The sequence below is a fragment of the Daucus carota genome, chromosome 1 (genome assembly GCF_001625215.2).
Source record: "Daucus carota subsp. sativus chromosome 1, DH1 v3.0, whole genome shotgun sequence".
In the NCBI taxonomy this organism is placed as follows: Eukaryota; Viridiplantae; Streptophyta; class Magnoliopsida; order Apiales; family Apiaceae; genus Daucus; species Daucus carota.
Window position 1 is genome coordinate 36,853,533 of NC_030381.2, and position 23,317 is coordinate 36,876,849.

General features: G+C 31.5%; 3 protein-coding genes across 3 annotated transcripts; all 3 read left to right on the plus strand.

Moving 5' to 3' along the window:
- The first annotated feature begins 1,258 nt into the window (after positions 1 to 1,258).
- On the plus strand, positions 1,259 to 4,999 carry LOC108205402 (pyruvate kinase, cytosolic isozyme). Its single transcript, XM_017375345.2, has 4 exons — positions 1,259 to 1,429; positions 1,821 to 2,147; positions 3,169 to 3,630; positions 3,833 to 4,999. The coding sequence occupies exons 2-4, from the start codon at positions 1,890 to 1,892 to the stop codon at positions 4,643 to 4,645; spliced, it is 1,533 nt and encodes a 510-aa protein (XP_017230834.1). The 5' UTR covers positions 1,259 to 1,429; positions 1,821 to 1,889; the 3' UTR covers positions 4,646 to 4,999.
- A 4,231-nt stretch (positions 5,000 to 9,230) lies between these two features.
- Positions 9,231 to 10,187, plus strand: LOC108222054 (photosynthetic NDH subunit of lumenal location 3, chloroplastic). Its single transcript, XM_017395945.1, has 2 exons — positions 9,231 to 9,461; positions 10,032 to 10,187. The coding sequence occupies exons 1-2, from the start codon at positions 9,231 to 9,233 to the stop codon at positions 10,185 to 10,187; spliced, it is 387 nt and encodes a 128-aa protein (XP_017251434.1).
- A 6,428-nt stretch (positions 10,188 to 16,615) lies between these two features.
- On the plus strand, positions 16,616 to 23,114 carry LOC108210817 (peroxisome biogenesis protein 22). The gene is made up of 8 exons (XM_017382240.2): positions 16,616 to 16,851; positions 17,510 to 17,698; positions 17,806 to 17,853; positions 18,462 to 18,518; positions 18,615 to 18,716; positions 19,304 to 19,369; positions 22,570 to 22,671; positions 22,776 to 23,114. Exons 1-8 carry the CDS (start codon positions 16,735 to 16,737, stop codon positions 22,887 to 22,889), a joined length of 795 nt encoding a protein of 264 aa, XP_017237729.1. The 5' UTR covers positions 16,616 to 16,734; the 3' UTR covers positions 22,890 to 23,114.
- Positions 23,115 to 23,317: the final 203 nt, after the last annotated feature.

A 23,317-nucleotide genomic window follows, 5' to 3' on the forward strand; every position in this document is an offset into this window, starting at 1 on the left:
TATCAGGTGAACTTGGATTTTGATGAGTAGAGACTTGAATCTATTTGCCTCTTATGTTCATTTCTTCTCATTCTGGCATATAGACCGGTCTCTGTGTAAATGTTAGTTTTATGTTCTAGGTAGTGTGCAATCACATTATGAAAACTTTTCAGCCTTAGCGGGTTGGCATATTATATTTTCTTAGGATTGGTTAAACAGCCCTTTAACTCTTAAGGCAAATGGGTGATGGGTTTTTTAGCAGCTTTGGCATTCCTGAGATGAAAGATCTGTGGCATTGCTTTTCGAACTGAACTAAACTTACTGTTTTTCTCTGTTTTTAAGTTGGGTCGGCGCTTTTAGAACAAACTTACTTTTATTCTCTCTTTTTAAGTTGGGTCTGTTCCCTTTCTTTCTAGGACATACTTGCTGTCTTACTGCTTTGAGTTGGACATTCTCTGCCGTTTCGGAGGGGACATTAGTGTGCATCTACCCCTTACTGAGGCTGAGACATGCCTGTTCTTATATATTGCCTCCTAGCTCACAATTCTACCACACTATTTCCAGAGTGGACATACATGTTCTCCACTCCTCCTTTAGCTCCTAGTTGGGAATATCAGTTCTCAATACTTCCCAGTCAGACACACCACATACGTCCTTGAATTTTATTTGATACGTAGCTATCAGGACCTGGACATCCCGTAAAGGAATCGAGTGAGATATCATTGAACTAAGAATTTGACGGCACATGTGTCTATTTTTATGCAGTAGAAAGTATAACTGGTATTTTTATGTGGTCGGAAGTCTAACAGGTGTCTATTTTTAAAGCCGATGAACGTGTAAATCTTTGAAATTGCTGATAAAAGAAGCGTTGTAGCGGCCTTCTTTCTAGTATTCCATCACTGCTAATAAAAGTTTTCCGAATGCATTGTGCTATGACACGGCTGTAACCCAATCCAAAACCCATAATAACCGGTTTAATATCCAATTTCTAGAAAACCATGGGCGTGTATTACTTTAAGCCAATCGTTTTGTAAACTAATGTGGAAAACGATATGCACGCTGTACTTGTTTTTAGACAAAGTTTTGTCAAGCCCCATATAATTGTTATATCAATTGAATAAATGATATAATATATTATATATAAATATATATAACAAGTTCAAAAACCTTTAACAATAGTATATTATTTAAAATATATAATTAATATTATATTCGGTTAGATCATAATTATTATATTTATCTTATCTTATTCTGCAATTTTAGTACATGCTATTGGATATGCCGTTAGTCCCGGCTCCAGTTTAAGTGTACTGTTTGTATCCAGATATAAACCAACCCCCACAAAATTTAGAAAGCTTATAAACACACGGCCACAAAAAATAGATACAGAGAAAGCTGGAAATTTCACAACTTCATTTCAAGAAGAAGCTGCAGCTCAAATCTTCCTTTGGTAATTTTGTGTGTGTGTGTTTTACTCACAGTTTCAGTTCACTTGCGTTTTGGTTCATGTTAAATATCTCAACTTTTCAGTGTTTCTGTTTGATTTTTGTGGACTTGAATATGGTTGATGTTAGATTGTTAGTTTCACCTGTACGCTGTCCCAGTTTAACAGGGTATGAGGTAACATGATACGAGGAGAGGGTAAGATGTACGGAGATCTTGTGTTGTTAGTGCGAAAATACTAAAAAATAAGGAAATATTGATAGTAATTTTACTAAATCAGTGGAAGCATTATAAAGCAGATCAGAGATACTTCCTATCTCAATAATCGACTTAATGTGTAATGAGTTAATAAGGTTAGCATGCATTTTGTTTATCAATTAGTCTTGTTTGCTTGCCAGGTCTGCTTATACTTCTCTATATTACAAGTCATTTCTGCTGGTGCTACTTTCATTAGTTGAGATACTAAAATGTCGACCATTGACATTGAGGGGATCTTGAAGGAGCTCCCAAATGATGGCCGTGTTCCAAAGACTAAAATTGTGTGCACCCTTGGCCCGTCTTCCCGATCTGTACCAATGATTGAAAAGCTTTTGAGGGCGGGAATGAATGTTGCTAGATTTAACTTCTCACACGGGACTCATGAGTACCATCAGGAGACATTGGACAATCTTAAAATTGGCATGCAGAACACTCAGATCATGTGTGCCGTGATGCTCGATACCAAGGTCAAGTGTTTCTAGATCATTGTCAAGCTCTTTTAGAGTAAATTTGTTGCTTACTCGCTTATTTCATATTTTGATTTTGCTTATAACTTATAAGCCTTGTTTTGCTCCTTCTATATAACACTTTTGCTACTATATCTGGTTCAGGGGAGCACTGGCAGGAAACTGAATATAATGTTGCCTTGAAGTGTTAATGACTCTGTGAACGTTAGCTAGAGATTCAGTCATCTTATCTGCCAAAAATACTTCTCTGATAACTATATAGGATGAGAATATATACTTTGAATTTTTATTAGCAACTAAAGTTATGAAGTAGAGATTACTGTAAGAATGAAAAGCACTTTCATTACAAGTTGATGACACAGCCTGTCCTAAGAGAACAAGTTTTGAAGGGAGGACCTAATAAGTTTGTGTTAGTCGGTTAATGTCAGTTGCTCATTGAATGTGACCGGAATCAGGATAGGTGTGTTCTTATGCTATCGTTTTGATGTATACTAGCGATTTTAATAATGGGTCATGTTCCCTGGCAACCGTGTGCCAGGGAGGGGTTATTTAACACACTGTACGGGGGCTGTTAAATCTATATTTTAAGGGCTCGGATTCAATTTTTTTTTTAAGGATCCGCTATAAATATCCGTGGATCGGGAGTTCGCCTTTTCCGCGGATCCATTAAAAAAAATGAATCTGAGCCCTTGAAATATAAATCTAACGGCCCCGTACAATGTGTTAGATAACTCTCTCTGACACACGGTTGCCAGGGAACAACACCCTTTAATAATTACTCCTTAGGATTATTTATAAGTAGCAACTCTTTGAATTAGTTATACATTTATGTATTTGATCCCAAAAAATTTTATATGTCTCAAGCACAAAATATAACAGATAAGGTCAAATATTATCATTAGTTGCAATATCATAAGGAGGCTTTGAGATAAACTCAGTACCGTGAAGTTTTAGTTTCTTGTAATGCATTCTGTTTGTAAATGTCTAATTTTGAAGTTTTATTATGTTCTGTTTCCTCCAGGGACCTGAAATTCGAACCGGTTTTCTTAAAGATGGAAAACCTGTTCAGCTGAAGGAAGGGCGTGAAATCACTATAAGCACAGATTACAGCATAAAGGGTGATGAAGAGACTATCTCTATGAGCTACAAAAAGTTACCTGTGGATATCAAGCCTGGAAATACAATATTATGTGCAGATGGCACCATCACTCTCACTGTCTTGAGATGTGACCCGGCAGCTGGAACAGTGAGATGTCGTTGTGAGAATACTTCTATGCTAGGTGAGAGGAAGAACGTGAATCTTCCTGGTGTTGTAGTGGATCTCCCAACACTCACAGAAAAGGACAAGGAAGACATCTTGCAGTGGGGTGTCCCAAACAAGATTGATATGATTGCACTCTCCTTTGTTCGCAAGGGTTCAGATCTTGTTAATGTTCGGAAAGTACTTGGGCACCATGCTAAAAATATACAGTTGATGTCAAAGGTATGTAGGTCTCTTCCAATGAGGACAATTAGTAAACTGTGGTCTCTGCTGTGTGCTAAAAAATCGGTCTTTTGCTTTACATGTTCTAATTTTCGTGAACCTCACTTTCATGCGGAGTCGGGAGTCTTATCATTGAATATACTAGTAATCCCAAACCTTCATGCCTTTTGTAATGGTTTTTTTTTAACTAAATTTCTTGAAGGTTGAGAATCAGGAGGGAGTTGTAAACTTTGATGAAATCTTGCGTGAGACTGACTCATTCATGGTTGCTCGTGGTGATCTTGGAATGGAAATCCCAGTTGAGAAGATTTTCTTGGCGCAAAAAATGATGATTTACAAGTGTAATCTTGCTGGTAAGCCAGTGGTCACTGCCACTCAGATGCTTGAATCAATGATCAAGTCTCCACGTCCCACTCGTGCTGAGGCAACCGACGTTGCTAATGCTGTATTAGATGGGACTGACTGTGTAATGCTTAGTGGGGAGAGTGCAGCTGGAGCATATCCTGAAATTGCTGTTAAAACTATGGCTCGAATTTGCATAGAGGCAGAGTCCTCACTTGACTATAGCACTATATATAAGGAGATGATAAAGGCAACCCCTGTGCCAATGAGTCCACTGGAGAGCCTTGCATCTACTGCTGTCCGAGCAGCTAACAAGGCTCAAGCAAAACTCATTGTTGTGCTGACTCGTGGTGGGACTACAGCAAAGTTAGTTGCCAAGTACCGTCCTGCAGTCCCAATTCTCTCAGTGGTTGTCCCAGTTTTGACAACAGACTCATTTGATTGGACCTGCAGTGATGAGACCCCAGCAAGGCACAGCCTAATATACAGAGGCTTGATCCCTCTTCTCGCTGAAGGCTCTGCAAAGGCTACCGATGCAGAATCAACTGAGGTGATCTTAAATGCTGCTTTGAATTCAGCAACAAAAAAAGGATTGTGTGTGCAAGGTGATGCAGTTGTGGTACTTCATCGGGTTGGATCGGCCTCTGTAATAAAGATCTGCATAGTCAAGTGATCAAGGCAGGCTTGGCATCCTGCGCATGCATTTGTTCTGCTCAAATATCAAACATGAGTTGGGAGTTTTATTTTACTTGTCTTTCTCATTGTCTTCAGAATCAGGAGTGCTGCTTTCCTCATTATGATCTTCTGAATCAGCATCACTTTCCTCATTTTCATTTTCTGAACCTACACTGAAATCTTCATAATCATCTTTCGAATCAAGGGTACATTCCTCAATCCTCACTAACATGTTCGTCATCAGACCAATTGACTAGTTTTGATCCTGTGACTACTAGCATTAATGCTGGTTCTCCATATACTTGAAAACTTGCTCATACTCAAGAAAAGGATAAGTGCAAATATATCTGCCCTCTTACTTGTTAGAGTTATAGGGGAACCATTCTTTCAGCTACTAGTACGAATTCAACAGCAAATGCTCTTTAAAAGAGAGGAGTTGAAGAAATAATGAAAGAGAAGTGAATAAAAATAGAAAAAAGTGAATATTCTATTCAATGGTTAAGAGAAATGCTCTTTAAGGAGAAGAGAGAAAATTTTAGATTTGTAAAGTGCCACTAAGAATATATTAAAACTCTAATTTTTCACATCATTTTTAAGATTAGAACTAAGAATTTATTTAAAGAGCCCATTAAAAATATAGTATTCTAAAACCACTAAATGCATATAATCATAATCGTAGACTATGCGAGGAAATCAGTTTGGATTGCCATCTCGGGATTAGCTTTTTCGCTATTGATTGTGGGAATGTAAATTGGTGTCCAAAGACCACCTTTAGTTGTGGCTAATAACCAACGGATTAAGTATAAAATTGTTCATCGAAGTAAAAGTTATATATCATTTTTTTCATTAATCTTTCATAAGTATCATTTTCATCTCTAAAATCGTATAAAATATCAGATAGATACTTCGAAATATGAGTCGAGAAAGTAAATAATTTTTTGTTAAGTTATACACATTTTTCTTCAAACGTTGTTATAATCAAATGAACAGTGGTGAATTCTAGTATTTTAGCTAATATATCTAGATTTTTTTAAAAATGTTTACTATATATTTTTATTTAATTAAGATTAAATAATTGTAAAATTTAAAATAAATAATAAATATTTTTTGGGTTAGAGGTTTTGGGATGTCATAAAAAACAAATCATACAGTTATTTACCAAACAGTTTTACAAGAAACCGTAAATTCAATCTGCTAGTCAAAAATCTATTTCAATCAACTAGTCAAAACATCTAATTCAATCCGCTAACAACTAACCACTAATTACCAAACAGGACCATGATTTTTTTCCCAAGTAACTAACGTTATGTTTGTATGATTATGAGTATGTTAGTAAATTATATTTGTTGTCGTTAAAATAATTGGCCAGCGTGGATTACATTGATGAGGTGTATTGGTGACCGATGACTATTAGCTGTTTAAAGATCTCTTTTTTACATTGCTCTTTTAATAAACCGAAGTGTATTAATAAACCAAAGTGTTTAGTTGGTTTAACATCTCAACAATTTCTCTGTAATGTTAACCGGTGTAAAAGACTTTATATATTGAAAAAATGATGTCTAATTTTCTGTCTACCTTGTGTATTATGTAGAAGTAGACTATCTTTCTGGTCTTTTGTTGTAGGATGGGAATCGAGAGAATGCAAGTTTCTTTGTTTTAGGTGTGTTTGAGGTTCTAAGTTCAACTCCATAATTCAAATGTAAAATTAATTAAAGTAAAAGACATGAAATAAGTCACCAGTTTGTAGAATGAGCATTCAGAGAATGCAAGTCCCTTAATTTAGGTGTGTTTGAGATTATTCAAAATAATATTTTACTATACAATTAAGTACCAAATCATATATGTGGTAAAAATCCATTAAAAATAGGGGGAATTATCTTGTATACTGTTTTTTCAATCTTATTTTCAAAAATGCTACCTTCTCCAATCTTATTTTCAAAAGTACTACCTTCTCTAAAATATTTTCAAAATACCATCTTTTTGAAAAAAATTTCCAAAAATACGGTGGTTACATATGCAACCATATATGCAACTACAATTCCTGATTTCAAGTTCCAGTTTTCAAATGTCATTTTCGACCTCATCTTTGGAGTCGATATAGATGAGGTCGAAAATGACATTTGAAAACTGGAACTTGAAATCAGGAATTGTAGTTGCATATATGGTTGCATATAATTGTATTCAGTTGCATATGGTTGCATTCAGTTGATTCTATTGTAGTCTAATGGCCCCACCAGGGGCACATCCGTTGTAACTTACAGTTTTCAGTTGCATTTGGTTGCATATGAGGTTGCATTTAGTTGCATATGAGGTTGCATTCAGTTGATTCTATTGCAATCTAATAGCCCCGCCAGGGGCACTCATACATCAATTGTAACTTACAGTTTTCAGTTGCATTTAGTTGCATATGAGGTTGCATTCAGTTGATTCTATTGCAATCTAATGGCCCCGCCAGGGACACCCATACATCACTTGCAAATTACAGTTTTCCGTTGCATATGAGGTTGCATGCAACCTCATATGCAACTAAATGCAACTGAAAACTGTAAGTTGCAACTGATGTATGGGTGCCCCTGGCGGGGCCATTAGATTACAATGGAATCAACTGAATACAATATATATATATATATATATATATATATATATATATATATATTGATTCCAAAGATGAGGTCGAAAATGACATTTGAAAACTGGAACTTGAAATCAGGATTTGTAGTTGCATATATGGTTGCATATGCAACCACAGTATTTTTGAAAATATTTTAGAGAAGGTAGTATTTTTGAAAATAAGATTGGAGAAGGTAGTATTTTTGAAAATAAGATTGAAAACGTGGTTATGAATAAAAAAAACCCTAAAAATAGAGGATGTTGTTTACAAACATGATACCACAACAAATTCACACAAAATATTTAATTATGAATCAAAATCGAATTTGATAACATGAATATTACTATAAATTCAAGTCTGAGCATTCCATCAATTGTAACTTGTATACAAGTTTGGATGAGAAAACAATTGAGCAAGATAAATGAGGATCCTGTTAAGACTCACATTATATATAATTATTTTTTGCAAACCTCTATTACTAATATCCTCCATCCATTATTCGGTAAAAAAAAAAAATACATTCTCATGATTTTTTATACAAGATAGATAAATATAATATCAAATTATATATGAAATATACAATAGATATTACTATTATTTGATTATTGTTGTATTATTATTATTATTATTATTATTATTATTATTATTATTATTATTATTATGCTATTTTTTATATATGTACTAGATAATTTTGTTCTTTTACACTTTATTGCTCTTGACCTTTTTATATAGGTATGACAAACAAATCTTGCCTACAAAACATTAGTAGTTAGATGAATATGTTTTTTTTGTCAGGAACTACATAATCGTAGATGAGTTGTATCAGAGATACAATAGCCGCACCAGGGATTACTTTCATCCGATAAAGTTTATCATCTAACCGAAAGATTAGCAAGGAAATCTCCGGACGTTTAGATAATAAGACTGTAAAGTCTGATAAGAAAACCCGCAAGGTCTCTTTCCATGATCCTAAAAATCAAAGTAAGCAAAAAGAATCTGCTTGTTATTCAAGTCTTTATAAACATATATTTGTCATATGTATGTATGTACATATGTGTCTTTTTATATATGCATATGTTAATGTGTTCTTTTTTTAAATGCTTGATTATAGTCATTAGTATTGATCTTGTCTAGAAATTATTCATAATTGCAAGATTGTCTTTTTGGAGTGATTAAATGTGGATTTTTTTTGTGTTTAGTTCAATATTGATTAGGATCCTTCATTTACTTCACAACTTTAATTTTTATGTTAATTTCCTTTAAAAAAGTCGATATTTTCTACCTTTCGAAAGTATTTGGTCTTTTGAATTATTTTACTACAAAGGTAATATAAGGTATGATTTTTTATATGTAAGATATAAAATAAATGATCATTTGTATCCAGACTCTGTACTAACTGAATTGTATTTGTAATGATAAAAATTTGTAGTATTGCATGGTCCCGATCAAAAGAGATTAACGTGTTATTCTTCTTCAGAGATTTACAACAAAGTTCAATACATTGTATATTTATTTTCCTCTATTCGAGGACCTTAGATAGTTTATTATTGTGATATGGAACGACATTAGTGAATAATTACAAGATGTTGTCATTGTTTTTAATTTTTCTTGTAGTTAAATTATTTTGCCAATTTAGAGAAAAAGATAACCAAGAAAGGCGGTTTCATTTTTTTTTAACTTTTTCGGAGGGACCTTATCTCTAAAAAAGAATTAATTTAACATATGTGAACTGTTGGCCCATATATAAGACATTAAATTGCACCATCTACCATCTTCTGCAATAAACTGCGAACTATACAAGCTCAAGGTTTAGTACCATGGAGACTCCTCCATGTTTTTTTATTATCTAGAAAAGAAATCAATCATGTAGTGTATTGTTCTTGATTACATCATTGGTTTGACTATTATTTTACTTTTTTAATTATTTTTACAATCATATATATCATTTCAGTTTAATACAAAGATAACAACTATGGAGTTCAAGGGCAGTGCTAATAGAATTCGAAAGTGTGCAAGTGAATTAATGTCAATTGGCGATGACTTGATGGATGATAGTGAGTCATGGGAATTTGTTGGGAAAGATCTTCAGCTCAAATCGACGTTATTGTATTGTGACTTCGACAAAGTGATATCTGGTGCTTCAAAGGATCTAAAGAGCTCTCTCACTGAACTTGCAAATAGGTTGTTTTGGGCAATTGAAGAGGTAATTTTTTTATTTTATTTTATATATTGAAAGTATTTGTTGTATAAAGCAATAATGAATGAATAGATGTTTATCTCGTCTATAACGCCGGTATACGGTGACATTGAATCTGTTGGCTACACAATTTATTTTATCGGCGAACTTTATTGTTATTCATATGTAGACTGGTTTATTACTTATCCATCTGCATTTATTGTTACTTCACATTAAATATTATCAAATTCTCTTTTTTTTTAAATCTTAATATTGTTCTTGTATCATGTTCAATAGTGTAACATTGCATATTCACATGTTTCAAACATATTGCTAAGCTTGGTAACATGTTTTTCTTGCTATAAATTGATTATTAGAATTATTATGATCGAGTTTTCACCAAACACATACTAGCACCTTAGGTACTTCATATAATTACATTTGCATTTTCATATATGCAGTCATTTTCTCGCAATTACAAATATGCGAATATTTAATTAGGCAAAATAGACACTATTATAGATAAAAATAATCATATTGTTGTGTTGATTAGTATTTTACTCAGCAATGTAACTGGTAACTTTTATCTTGTTATAGTTGGATTTAGCGGTGAAAGTTCAGAGTATCCAGCAAGCACAAAATAGATTTAGTGACCTTGCTCTTGTTTTGGAAGAAGTTATTGAGACTGAACTCATGCCTCCGCTCGTGGCTTCAAGTGATGCGACTGATGATGACTCGACAGATGATGACTAAGATTGTTGGTTTTGTATTTGATATTATTAGTTATGTGATTAATCAACGATGGTCTCGATTATGTAATAATATGTACTGTGTGGTCTATGTTTTTCTTTAATGATGTATGCCATCAATTTTATACTTATGATTATAGTTTTATTGATTTGAATAATGTTGAGTTGATCACAATAAAAAGAACAACCAATTGCTTGCGCTAATTAGGAACTAGCTTTGCATCCCGTACAAAGCACGAGTATGTTCTCAATTGCATATACTCTTTGGGCCCCATTTTTATGTGAGCTTGTTTGACTTTCACGGAGATTAAGAAAAAGGTAATAACAACAGAGTAAATTTAGTTGAAAAGTTGGTAAAATGATGAGATCTATTAAAATTTAATAATAGATTTGAGATAGTGGAGGAAAGTAGTCGGTGTAATAGTGTTTATTTAATTAAAGAAGAATATAAAATAGAGTGGTAGTAGGTGTAATAATGAAAAGTAGTGTTAAAAAATAGTAAGTATAAAAGGTTATTTTTTTGGGACGTCTCAAAAAAAAAGTCATATAAAAAGTGACGAAAGAAGTAATATTTTTTTTCCAGCCTTATCGATTAGATATTCATGTTTATCTTAGATTACTATTTTTTATGTGAATTTGAGTTTTTACACATAAACATATCCAACACATATATATGCGCACAAAATATAACACGTGAATTCTATTTCTTATAGTTTATTGTCGTAGTGCGTAAATATAAATGATTATATTATGATTTAAAAAATTATTTGAATACTCTCTCATATGATTTTTGTGCATATACTCTATATAAATCAATCTTAATAAGTTATTAACGAATAGCTTTCCTAATATTATATGATATGTAATAAATTAAATTTTAAATATTTTATCATATTTTTATGGATTTGATGGCTCTAAAGTCACTTTTAGATAATTATCTAAAATTAAGATATATATTTCAATACAGAATTAAGATTATTTTTGTAAATATGGGGTTGGATTATGTTATTACGAAAAAAGTAGTGCTAGGTAACCCAAATGTGTCACAAATGACGTGACAAACAAATCACTGATTTTAATTTTGGTAATTTATATGCATATAGAGAATCCTATTATTAGTATAAATAAAATCAATCAAAAATTGTCAGATTTGAGTTCTTTTTTTTTTTTGAAATGTCGGGTCCGTGGCATATTTCTTATGAAAATGCAATCAAACTTTCATATATACTGAACACACGCAATTTTTAATAACTTTATAAAGTCAAGTTATATTCTTTTCTCTATGTATATAATGTTGACATCAACTTTTATGTTAAGATTTCATATACGATCATCGCCGACATTTTAATTAATGTAAAAAAAAAATATAATATTATAAAAATAAATAAAAATAATATATAAAGGTCAATTTAGACGAATCCCCTATTTATGTAACTTACAGTGATATTTTTACGATCTAATAGTAAGCATATTATTTTATACAATTTGACATTGTGAATGCAAAATTATATATCAATAAATCATGGTATAATATTTTTCTAAAGTAATCAAATTGTAGAATGCTAACTTTGTTATAATAATAGTTTCTTATTTAAATTTGATGATAAAAATTGATTGTAATTTTTTTCATAAAATAATTGATGTGAATTATTAATTAATTATACATTTACTTGTTTTTATATGATGATTATGTACAATTAAATTTTTTAAATGATTTAAAAAGGTGAATTTAAGCTGTTTAATTAGAAAAAAAATTTCATTTAGAAACTTTACGTCTAGCTATACATTCATACTAACTTATAGCCCGCACAATTCACGGGTGATTTATAATATTTATAATTTTATCATTTATAATTTAAATTTAATTGAAATATAAATCGATTATACTAAACGAATTTTTAAATGTTTTGACTTAATTGATTATAAAAAAAGTTTTATTTGGACACGTTTATTTTTATAAAATCGGTTTTCTAGTTAGGAATTTGAAAAAGATAATATACTTTAGTTAAAAAGGATAGTTGATATGTTGTCCAATGTTATTTTTAAGAAATTGTGTTTTTGTAGTTAGAAATATAAAAAGGATAATAATTTTAGTTAAAAAGGATGATTGATTATAAAAATAGCCCCGTAATTCAACTCAAGTTCTTCGTTCTTAATTCGATAATTTATTTTGCGATTTGATTTAAACAGATATCCAAATTTAATTTGTTTAAATGGAAAGTGTTAGACATTTATAATAAATCAAAAAACTTAAATATCTGAATTATTTTAAGTTAAAAATCAAACTAGTTATTATTTTTGTTGACTCCTGTATTGTCAATATATCATTTTACTTAAAATAGTATTAATATTAGCATTTCATAATAATTTTGTATATTTTGTTTATCTTAGTCTCACTTTTTATTTATTATACATTTTTCTAGAAGTGTCCTTCATTTTCTTTTATATTTTAAAATTTTCTACAACTAGTAATTTTTATATAAAAATCAAATTCCACCTGCTACTTTTATTTAACTTTTTCAATCTATTGTATTAGTTAATTATTAATGACTCTCAAAACTTTATCTACCTTTTTTTACTCTTTTAAATTATCTTATACATTTTCTCAACCTCTATTTCAATGTAAGAAATTTTTTGGGATGAAGGTAGTATAATCCTGATTTTTTTTTTCTCAAATACCCAAAACCTATAAAGTTTTTTATAAATAATATTGTAAAAGTTTTATAAAAGTTTGTAAAAAATATAATTTTCCTAATAAAATTTACAAAAATACGGAGGTTGTATTTGTAACTATATCTACAACTGTAGCAATTATGTACATAATCAAAAAAATACAATTTTAAAAAAGTTAAAAATTACATTTAATTGCATAACAAATTGCAAGTGATTGCAAAAATCGAAAAATACCCGTATTAATATCACAAAAGCAAATAGAAAATCAACCCTGAGAATTAGGATAAAGTGATACTCTCTTCCCATCCCATACTAAATTTTCTATAATCGAAATCTGACTCATAAATTTGCCACCACATAGAAACATCTTCTTTATTGTAAACTACTAAAGATAAATCTTCACATCAAGAATTAATAGGGAAATGACGAAAAAAATAAAAAAAAACACCGATGAATAAAATTTTTTGATTGTAGAATTGGGACTGATGATTAAAAAAAATAGAAACCATAAGGTCGTGCACATATAGAGGCCGTTTGTACAAGCTTAAAATAAGTGACTTCTTGCTTAAAGTGCAGAAGTGGAGTAGAAGTGAGAAGTTTATAAATTAATATAGTATTTGGAAAAGAAGCAGAAGCTCTGAGAGAGAAGCTAGCATTCTCAGCTTCTTAAAAATGCTTCTGCTTATTTACACAAACGGGTCAAGAAAAGCAGAAGTCAGAAGCAGTTTCTGCTTCTTGGAAACAAACAGCCCATAGTTCACGCCAACTGAGTGTTGAGGATTGTGGCTTGAGAGCACATGGGAAATGACAAACTGAAGAAAATGAGATTGAGAAAGCTAGCGAGGAAGATTATTTTATGTTAAGGCCAAAGCTAGAGGGAGAAAACGGAGTGAAGAGAGATGAAAGGAGGATAAGACTTACTATTAAAGCCGAAATATTGAAAGTTTGGTCGGTCGATATTTGGGCCGAAATACGGGACTATCTATATAACTAATTATTCTTTTTAACTTTGGGCCGAAATATAGGCCTATCTATGTAACTAATTATTCTTTTTAACTAAAATATGTTATCTTTTTATATTTTCTAACTAAAAAAACTCAATATTCTAATATAACATCGAGCAATATAGTTATTACCTTTTTAACTAAAAATGTTATCTTTTTTAAGATTTAATATATTATTAAAGCCGAAACATTGAAAATTTGCTCGGTCGGTACTTGGCCGAATACAGGCATGTCTATATAACTAATTTATTTATTTTTTTAACTTTGGGTTGAAATTCAAGCCTATCTATATAACTAATTATTCTTTTAACTAAACTATATTATTTTTTTATATTTTCTAACTAAAAAAACTCAATCTTCTAAAATAACATCGAGCAATATAGTTATTACCTTTTTAACTTGAACACGTTATCTTTTTTAACATTTACTAACTAAAAAAAACCGATCTTCTACAATTAACACGGGCGACATATATAAAAAAATATAATATTATTAATATATTATTATTATTAATAAATAAATGGTGATATTTGTTAACCAAAATATATTAATGTTATTTTTAAATACTCTACTGATCTAAATTTAAAAGTAATATTACAAATCTATAATATACTGTATAATATTGTACTATTAAAACATAAATATGAAAAGTTCAGTTGGTGGATCGAGTTTGATAAACCGGTTCATATTCGATCCATGGACCTCCTTGATTTATAACATTTTATAATATTTTTTTTTTATTATCTATTAAACCAAAAAACTAAAAATTAGGTTAGTGTTATGAGAGTTTACGATTCCCTTTAACTTATAATATGTTTTATACTGTATGGGTTATGTTTTATGGTCTTATTATTAATTATTAATAACTAAATATTAAAAGGTTAATTGGGATGTTTATATCTGGATTTATGGGTCTCCTTAAATTATAACATATAAGAAAATATAATATATTTTAACATTCTCATTAAAATATATATTTGACTTCATTTTAAATTAGCTATTTGACGGATTTAACTATTAAGAATTTATTCAGCTGTTAAATAAAAGTTTTATTTAATCACATTATTCTATCATAATTTTACTTTCAATAAAATTAGTTAAATCTAAAATATATACGATAAATTAAAAATATTATAACCGCCCGTGCATTGCACGGGTTTTAACCCGTGCAATGCACGGGCGGTTAACATATTTGTTATTTTATCGTATATATTTTAAATTTACCTAAAAATAAAATTATGATAGAATAATGTGGTTAAATAAATATTTTATTTAACAGTTGGATAAATTATTCATAGTTAAGTGCGTCAAATGGCTAATTAAAAATTAAGTCGAACATGTATATTTTAATGAGAATGTTAAAATATTTTTTTTTTACATGTTATAATTTAAGGAGGCCTATAAATCCAGATATAAACTAACCAATCAACTTTTTAATTGGTTATATAGATAGACCCGGAATAATTGATTATATTGATAGGCCCATATATTGGCCCAAGTACCGACCTACCAAACTTTTAATATTTCGGTTTTAAAAAGATTAATTAATGGGTTATATAGATAGGCGCCGAAACATTAAAAGTTTGGTCGGTCGGTACGCGGGCTTTTATATAGACTTTTATAATTAACGGGTTTCAAACAAAATTAGTGGACTCAAACAAAATATAAACAAATCAAAACATAAAACAAATATACGATCAAAACATAAAACAAATATAAAACTTATTTGAATATACCAAAACTAAATTCAAACCTTAAAAAATACTATACTATTAAAGCCGAAATATTGAAAATTTGATCGGTCGGTACACGAGCTTTTATAATTAGCGGGCTTCAAACAAAATTAGTGGGCTTCAAATAAAATATAAACAAATCAAAACATAAAACAAATATAAGATCAAAACATAAAATAAGTACAGGACCTATTTGACATTACCAAAAACTAAAGTCAAACCTTAAAAATTATATACGCATCTATACTATGTTATGAAAGCCGAAACCTTGAAAATTTGGTCAGTCGGTACTTTGACCAAAATACGGGCCTATCTATATACCAATTATTACTATTAAAAATTTATTCAGCTGTTAAATAAAAATTTTATTTAATCACATTATTCTATCATAATTTTACTTTCAATAAAATTAATTAAATCTAAAATATATACGATAAATTAAAAATATTATAACCGCCCGTGCATTACATGGGTGAGAATGGGTTTTGTAGATCCAACAACTAAGAAACTTATTTTTACAATTTAATTACTTGTATATTTTGAAAGATAGTAAATTTGTAAAATTTTAGATAAGTTGATATATTCACAAATTAATATCTAAAAATTGATATATATGTCAAATTCTTTATAATTTTTAATCAACCAATCCTTATTTATAAAATATAATTTATAAACTTGCAAATTATATTCATGCAGTCATATCAACGTCCCTGCCGTAATAATTGTATATTCAGATTTCCATTCGTCTCACAAACAATTCTCACATATTTCTGACTCTATTAATTTCAATACATAAATATGAAAAAAGCTTAGCTTTTTCAAAATTCAATCCCATTTCAAAATAACCGATCAGAATATGAAAAAAACTTGGTTTGAATTTTTTTGTTTCACCAGTCTGGCTAAATCAGTCACGTCCAAGATCTAATTTGTTAATAAATCAAGAGAATCGAACTCAATTAAATGGGTCGGGTTCGGATTATGTTTTGCAGCCTTATCAAAATTTTTTATTTTTTATTGTCAGAGTAAATTTCAACTGCGCTGGCAAGTTCTACCGGAGACGTATATTAAGTATTAACAAATCCAGATAGCCTCTTACAAATATACACACACAAAATTTGTATGTATCACATATATGTGAAAAATGGGAAATGATTCTGTTTCTCTACTGACCCAACAATTTAGTACCCACTTCAAGATTCTTGTTCACCGCTTTAATCGTAGATGTTCTCGCATAATCTCTATACTTCTTGCTCACAAGGTGCTTGCTTTTTTGTCCAAAGCTTTCTTTACATTACATATGTTCATGTTTTGATCTGTGCTGTATGTAGACAAGTACATGAGTATAGTAATAAAATCTATGTAGCTATTGCTAAAGCTGCAATCTTTAAGGAAATTTGACAATTGGGAAATTCTTGCACAAATAATTTTAGTAGATAAAGATTTCAAGTGTATGCATAGGGATTATAAATTTGGCAGTAGTCTCTGGTACGATAGGGTGACGTGACCCCAACGTTCACATAAAAGATCCTGTAATTAATCCTCTTAGCCATAAAACCACGCTGATAAATGGTTGTATCAATGGCTTGCCGGAAAGAGGGAAGCAGACCCTTTTAATCAGAATTACTAAATTTGTTTGAATTTCTTTGTTGTAACAAATATAAAGTCTCTTCTGTGATGAGCAATGCTAAAGGTCCTAAAATGTGTGTTGAATCTTATATCATGGTTTCCATATGCATAAGGAGGGCCTTTCTACATGTCGAACGAACCAATCAAATTTACAATGTATTTGGTACCCATTTTGTGAACTCTAGATTTTATTTGTATATCATGTGTAATTTGAATGATTACATTAGTAAGGCTTAATATAACAACAAGTTGCACGGTGATTATATGTAGTAATATGATCTTGAATGTAGACTTCTGGATCGCTTGGAGCTTTGGTTGGTTTTGTCGTTGCATTTCTGTTTGCTTGGAAATTTTCAAGATCATCTATAAGATCATGGAAACGGCGGAAAAATATAAGTTCTGCATCCACCAGTGAAGCTACTCTTACTTTGAGTGACAAGGAAATTAAATTCGGTGATGGATTATGTACTACAGAAAAGGTAGAGAACCTCTTCCTCCCACTAATCTTTATATTATCACGGAGATGCTTCTAGATTTAAGAGGATTATATATATTATAAATATTTATATGGTGTGTTATTTTGTAGGCACCTTTAGCGCAAATGGTTAGCAAGAAGTTGTGTGGGGGCAGAAAGGTATATTAATTCCAAGTTTCGTATATGAAAAAAAACTGAGGAAACCTGTAATATTGTATGTTCTAACATTTTCAGTAGATCTGCGCTCCACACTTTAATATTTTTGAGAACAATGCATTTTATTTTGATGTTACTAATTTGATCATCTTCTGGTCTTATGAAGTGAAGCAATGTTATATTAATTATGTAATCGGAATCCATAACAAAACGGGTTCTAGTGTAATTGAAGTAAAGAAAAAAGATGGTTGTGGAATGTTTTGACTTTTGCTCTTAACAAAATACTCAGACATTATAGTAGTTTAATTCTTACAAAAGATAAAGTCAAAGAATAAAAACCAATTAGCCAGAAAAAAACAAGAGGAATACCTCGTCAGGAATAAAAGAAAGAACCCTTCTCTCCTGTTCTATAATAAAACAGAATAACAGATGATGAATGCAAGTGATCTCTGACCCCTAAATATTTCCTGAGTCAAAAATTGAGAAAACCATCTCAAAGAGTGACAATTTTATATGGTGTGTTTTTTGACGACTCAAGTGTTCTGCTTGCTTATAAAGGACTTGAGTTTTTCCTTTACTGCAAATTCTGTAATGTCGGGCTTTTTGTGCAGATGACTTGCCAGTTACTTGGTGTGGTTCTTGAGGAAAGTACGCCTGAAGAATTGAAGGTGAACAGTGAACTCATCAAGTATCAAAAGTATAATTTTAGCCAAATCTTGATGTTTGGTTCTGTACTGATCCGATGTGATGGAATGTCCTTTTAGGAGCATGTAACTGTAAGATCATCGGCAGTTGAAGTGCTGCTTGAAATTGGCAAGGTTTGCGATATTTATTTGATGGAGATGATTCTTGATGACGACAGCGAGGTGCGAATTTTGTGTTGCCTTCAGTTCTATTTACAGTATATACTATATAATCCTCGCTGTCTACTCTCACATACTTAATTCTGTTTTTACCTATCTTTATGCCAACTTTTGGTTTTGCTTTTTGAGCAAAAAAAAAAAACTTTTGGTTGAAGAAAACAGCAAAAAACTGGGGCAAGCCCTAGGCTAGCTGATGAAGTGGAAAATTTCCAAGGATTGATAAAATATTACTGTATCTTGTGCTATTTATTTTTGCAAATTGGCTGAATAATTTGTTGTTGATATCTGTAGTGAGCAGTGAATGGCTCATAAACTTTCAAGCCTTTGTTGCACTTTGTGGGAGACTTATCTAAACTTTTGAAACTGAAGATATTATCCATACCCGTCAAAAATCTACTATCCACACAACTCTTTTCTTTCAGCCTTCAATTATAATCACTTATATGTACGGATCTTTTTCTAAGATTGATGAAAGAATTTACATAGATCATAAGCTTTCTGCTCTCGATTTCCCCCCTATATATCTGCTTTACTATTTCTTGTATCCTTGACTATTCTTATGAAGTAGTTGAATGTTAACACTGTTATAGGAAAAAGTACTATCGGCTTTGGAAAAGTCTGGTCTGCTTGGACCTGGAGGTTTAATGAAAGAGAAGGTACATCCAAATATCACTACCTACAATATCATGAGTTAGTATTTGCATATACTCCCTCCATCTCAAAATGATAGTCTTGTTTTGATTTGACTTGGTCAAATTGACCTGAAAACCATATTATAAGTAACTGTAACTTTTCATATTTCAATTTTTTATATGCAAACAAACACCTAAAAATAGATTAAAATGTGATTGGCATGGATAAGCAATTTTAAGAAAATATTCGGTCATTGTCTTTTCAAGTATTTTTGAATGTTCTAAAGTGTATTTGTCTAAGAATATTCTTGCAAGTCTATGGAGTCTTTTACTGTCCTTGTAGATTGCATAGGTGGATCTTAATAGGGGCAAGAGGGGTCCGCTGACCCCCCATTAAATATTTTTTTTAATATTATATATATATATTTATAGGCTATAAAATTGAAAATGACCCCAAAAATTGAATTAACCCCACTTAATACACACACACACACACACATATTTTCAGCATATGAAGGATATGCCGATGATCTTGTAAAAACAATATTATTATCTACTAGATTGTAGTTGTATCTTTATCTCTAACTCATTTAGAGATAAAAAAATTTGAGTCTCTTCATATTTTCTAGGATGCAGAATCCATGAGAGAATATTTAAAGTTATCGCAGGATTCCTATATATATCCTTTTAGCAGTCACTTTTTAGCTTCAAGTAAACTGCAACATTCTCTTCTCTTGTTATCTATTTTTTCCAGAGCTTCCTTCTAACATTTTTATATCAAGAGCTAGTTTCATTAGGGACAAAGAATTGCCTGAAAGATTTGGCATTTTTTTTGAGTAACTGGTGTTGGGTTTTTTCATTACATATCTGTTATGGTACTACACAAGTGTGAGAAAGTTTTCACCCTACGAGCTAGATTTTAGGATTGTAACAATCGCTTCAGAGTTGTGGCTGCCCAACCACCAAAGCGGGATAAAACTCTCTTCGGAAAGATTCCAAGAAAGAGAGGAGAAAGCAAATTGCTGAATGGGGATTGATGGGAATCATCTAATTCCCATAGTGTGTGATGGTGAGGAAATATACACAAAGGAGATTAGGAGAGACACAACTTACTATGACCTCCAAACCGAGGAGAGTGCAGGTTTAGGGGAACCAAACTGATATTTCTGTCCTAAGTGTGAAGGGAAATCGATTGAGGTGTCCCACATTACTTGAAGAGGGGTGGGATGAATGTGCAAGGGAAGTTCTCAATATACAAGTTAGCTGTTGACATAAAATCTAGTAGCACTTAACACCAGACTGGTGCTTGGAGACAAATCACAGTTGGAAGGAATGACTATTAATGTGTTATTAGGGTCTGTGAAGCTTGTAGGTAGGGACAGAGCTTACATGGTTCGATTTCAAACATAGCCGCCACATCAGATCACTTTAGTCCTCCCGAAGCTGCACCAAAGGTTCAAAATCAGACTGAAGACCGGATGTTTATGAATTCTTGGACCAGGGTGGACCTATTATATTCGGTCTTTGGACCGGACCGGACTGGAAAAAACAGGAACCGGACCGATTACTCTATATTTATATATATATTTTTATATTAAAATATAATTTTAATATAATTTTGATTTTAAATACATAGTATATTTTCATTTTTTTGATAAATTTTAATATATATCTCTTAAATATGGTTTTTTCAAGCCTTGGACCGGACCGAAGATTGGATTTTTTCAGGATAAGGATCGGATACCAGACCGGCTATTTTCGGTCTGGTCTGGTCCGGTCTTGGACCGATAGACCCGGTCCAGTTTACAGGTCCAGACTGGAAAGTGGTGCAACCCCCGATAACATAAAGAAGCCAATGAAGGGGAGAATATTTCAAAGCAGATCTTACCGCCATCAGGAGATGCCTATAATTCCAAAAAATGAAACTTAAAGGCTGGCTAAGCAATTATCTACACAATTCAGACCACGGGACAGAATTCTATTTTGACCATCTGAAGATCTGGAGACAAAGAAGCACAGAGTTATATTAAAGACGAAACAGTGAAATAATTTACTGATATTCACGACTATATGATGCAACACTGGAATCAACTGAGAGAGCTTATATGATTACTACTAATGACTTTAAAACTTATGTTATGTAGTCGTGTATTTTCGTGTTTACGAGTCCCGCTTTAAAAACCCAATACAACTGGGATTCTTTAGTGTATAGTACACGGACACAAAACAAGAAATATCCACAAAATCAGTTATGATTTTATATTAATTTATTGATAGAAAATTGAAGAAATGATTAACAAATCTAAAATATATGCTATAAGAAGGTTTGTAAATATATATTGATAAATAAGAAGTCATGTTTATATACCGTACCTTTGCATTACACATGGATGTGTTGCATGTACTTGATGTGACATATTTCCACTGTAATCAAAACACAACAAACATGGCAGCCTGGACACGAGATTTAAAAAGCGAAATCAAAATTTATCATGTTTCTGTGTTGCGTGCAATTTGCCAGGTCTACACCACAGACCAGAATCCAGAGTAAAGAGTCTCTTTCTTCTAAGTTACAATTAGAGATACAGAAAGCCTGCTAGACTGTTTGTTGTCACATTAGATTATGGTCCTCAAGGGTCTGTAGAGCTATATAGCGGATCAATTTCATTTATCAGTGAAGAAAGTGTATCAGAATTGTATATCTTGCGGGTTCTGTGTGTTTCTCTACTGAATGCAAATTTTGGGACTCATCTGGATCGATTTTGTCTATGGCTTTTGCCCTACAGCATTTTTAAAGTAAGAAGACGGACAAATAGGAAGCCCTCTGTGCTTTAATAGCTTTCAGACCTAACAAAGAATAAGCGAGATGAAAATGCTTCGAGGACAAATACCAAAAGTATTACAATAAGACACTATATATTACACAAAAAAGAATATACAGTGTCTTGTTACAGTGTGTTTCCATTTTGTGCATATCACGATATTTACATTAGAAAATATTGATACAGAACTGTTAGGATCAACTCTTGGTTTTACAACTATCAGAATACTAACAGGGTCATCTCTTACTTGCCTTCTATTAGCCAATACTGATGTGAATCTTGTTTCCTTCTTTGTGAATGTGTATCAGAGTAGAACTTTTGTTAATTAGAAACTTCTCATACTCATAATCCCACTCCATTGTTTGGAATCCAGACTAAAGTGATTTTCATATTGTGTTCCAGGTCTTATTTTGTAGCACTGGGAATGGCAGATTATCTTTTGTTCGGCAACTAGAGCCAGATTGGCATATAGATAAAGACCCTGATATTCTTTCTTCACTCTCTGTAAGCTCTTTATCCCAGTGCTGTATTAGGATGTATTTAGTTCATTCCTGCACTTATTTAGAACTTTTCGATTACTAACTTCCAGATTTTACGGTTCACTGCAGAGATTTGTTAAAAATGTCCTACTCGTTGCACCCACAGGATCTAGTTATACTTCAAGGTCCCCTATTTTGACTTCAATAAGTTTGGAATCTTACTTCACAAATAATGGTGTATAGATTACCATAGGATTGATTACGTGTCTGTCTAGCTTAAAAGTTCTAGAACAAAACGTGTCACTATCTGATAGTACATTGTTACTTGTGGAGGTCAATTTGCAGACATGGTTACTTTAATTTTCTGCAATCTGGAACCGATGCAAGTTTATTGTCATTGTTGTAATCTGTGTCAGCAAAATTTTTTGGCAACCCTTGCCATTTAATAATGTATCTATATTCTGTGAAGACTTGGTGTCAATATATTCCAGTATTTACTGCCTTGTAAATATTGAAAAAAGAAGTCAGCCAGTTCCTGTACAAATCAGAAATTACTGTTTACTTCACTTTTATGTTTTGTTTATATATTCCTCTGTACATTATGCAACAAAGCTACAGTATATATAGCATATGAAGGTTACGTTGATTCCTGAATGTATACTTTGTATGAA

Bases quoted from the DNA above. Each gene is read 5' to 3' on its own strand.
- LOC108205402 (XM_017375345.2), top strand. From the start codon at position 1,890: ATGTCGACCATTGACATTGAGGGGATCTTGAAGGAGCTCCCAAATGAT. The intron at 2,148-3,168 runs GTCAAGTGTTTC...TGTTTCCTCCAG, and splicing joins CCGTGATGCTCGATACCAAG to GGACCTGAAATTCGAACCGG. The intron at 3,631-3,832 runs GTATGTAGGTCT...AATTTCTTGAAG, and splicing joins ATATACAGTTGATGTCAAAG to GTTGAGAATCAGGAGGGAGT.
- LOC108222054 (XM_017395945.1), top strand. From the start codon at position 9,231: ATGGAGTTCAAGGGCAGTGCTAATAGAATTCGAAAGTGTGCAAGTGAA. The intron at 9,462-10,031 runs GTAATTTTTTTA...ATCTTGTTATAG, and splicing joins TGTTTTGGGCAATTGAAGAG to TTGGATTTAGCGGTGAAAGT.
- LOC108210817 (XM_017382240.2), top strand. From the start codon at position 16,735: ATGGGAAATGATTCTGTTTCTCTACTGACCCAACAATTTAGTACCCAC. The intron at 19,370-22,569 runs GTACATCCAAAT...ATTGTGTTCCAG, and splicing joins GAGGTTTAATGAAAGAGAAG to GTCTTATTTTGTAGCACTGG. The intron at 22,672-22,775 runs GTAAGCTCTTTA...GGTTCACTGCAG, and splicing joins ATATTCTTTCTTCACTCTCT to AGATTTGTTAAAAATGTCCT.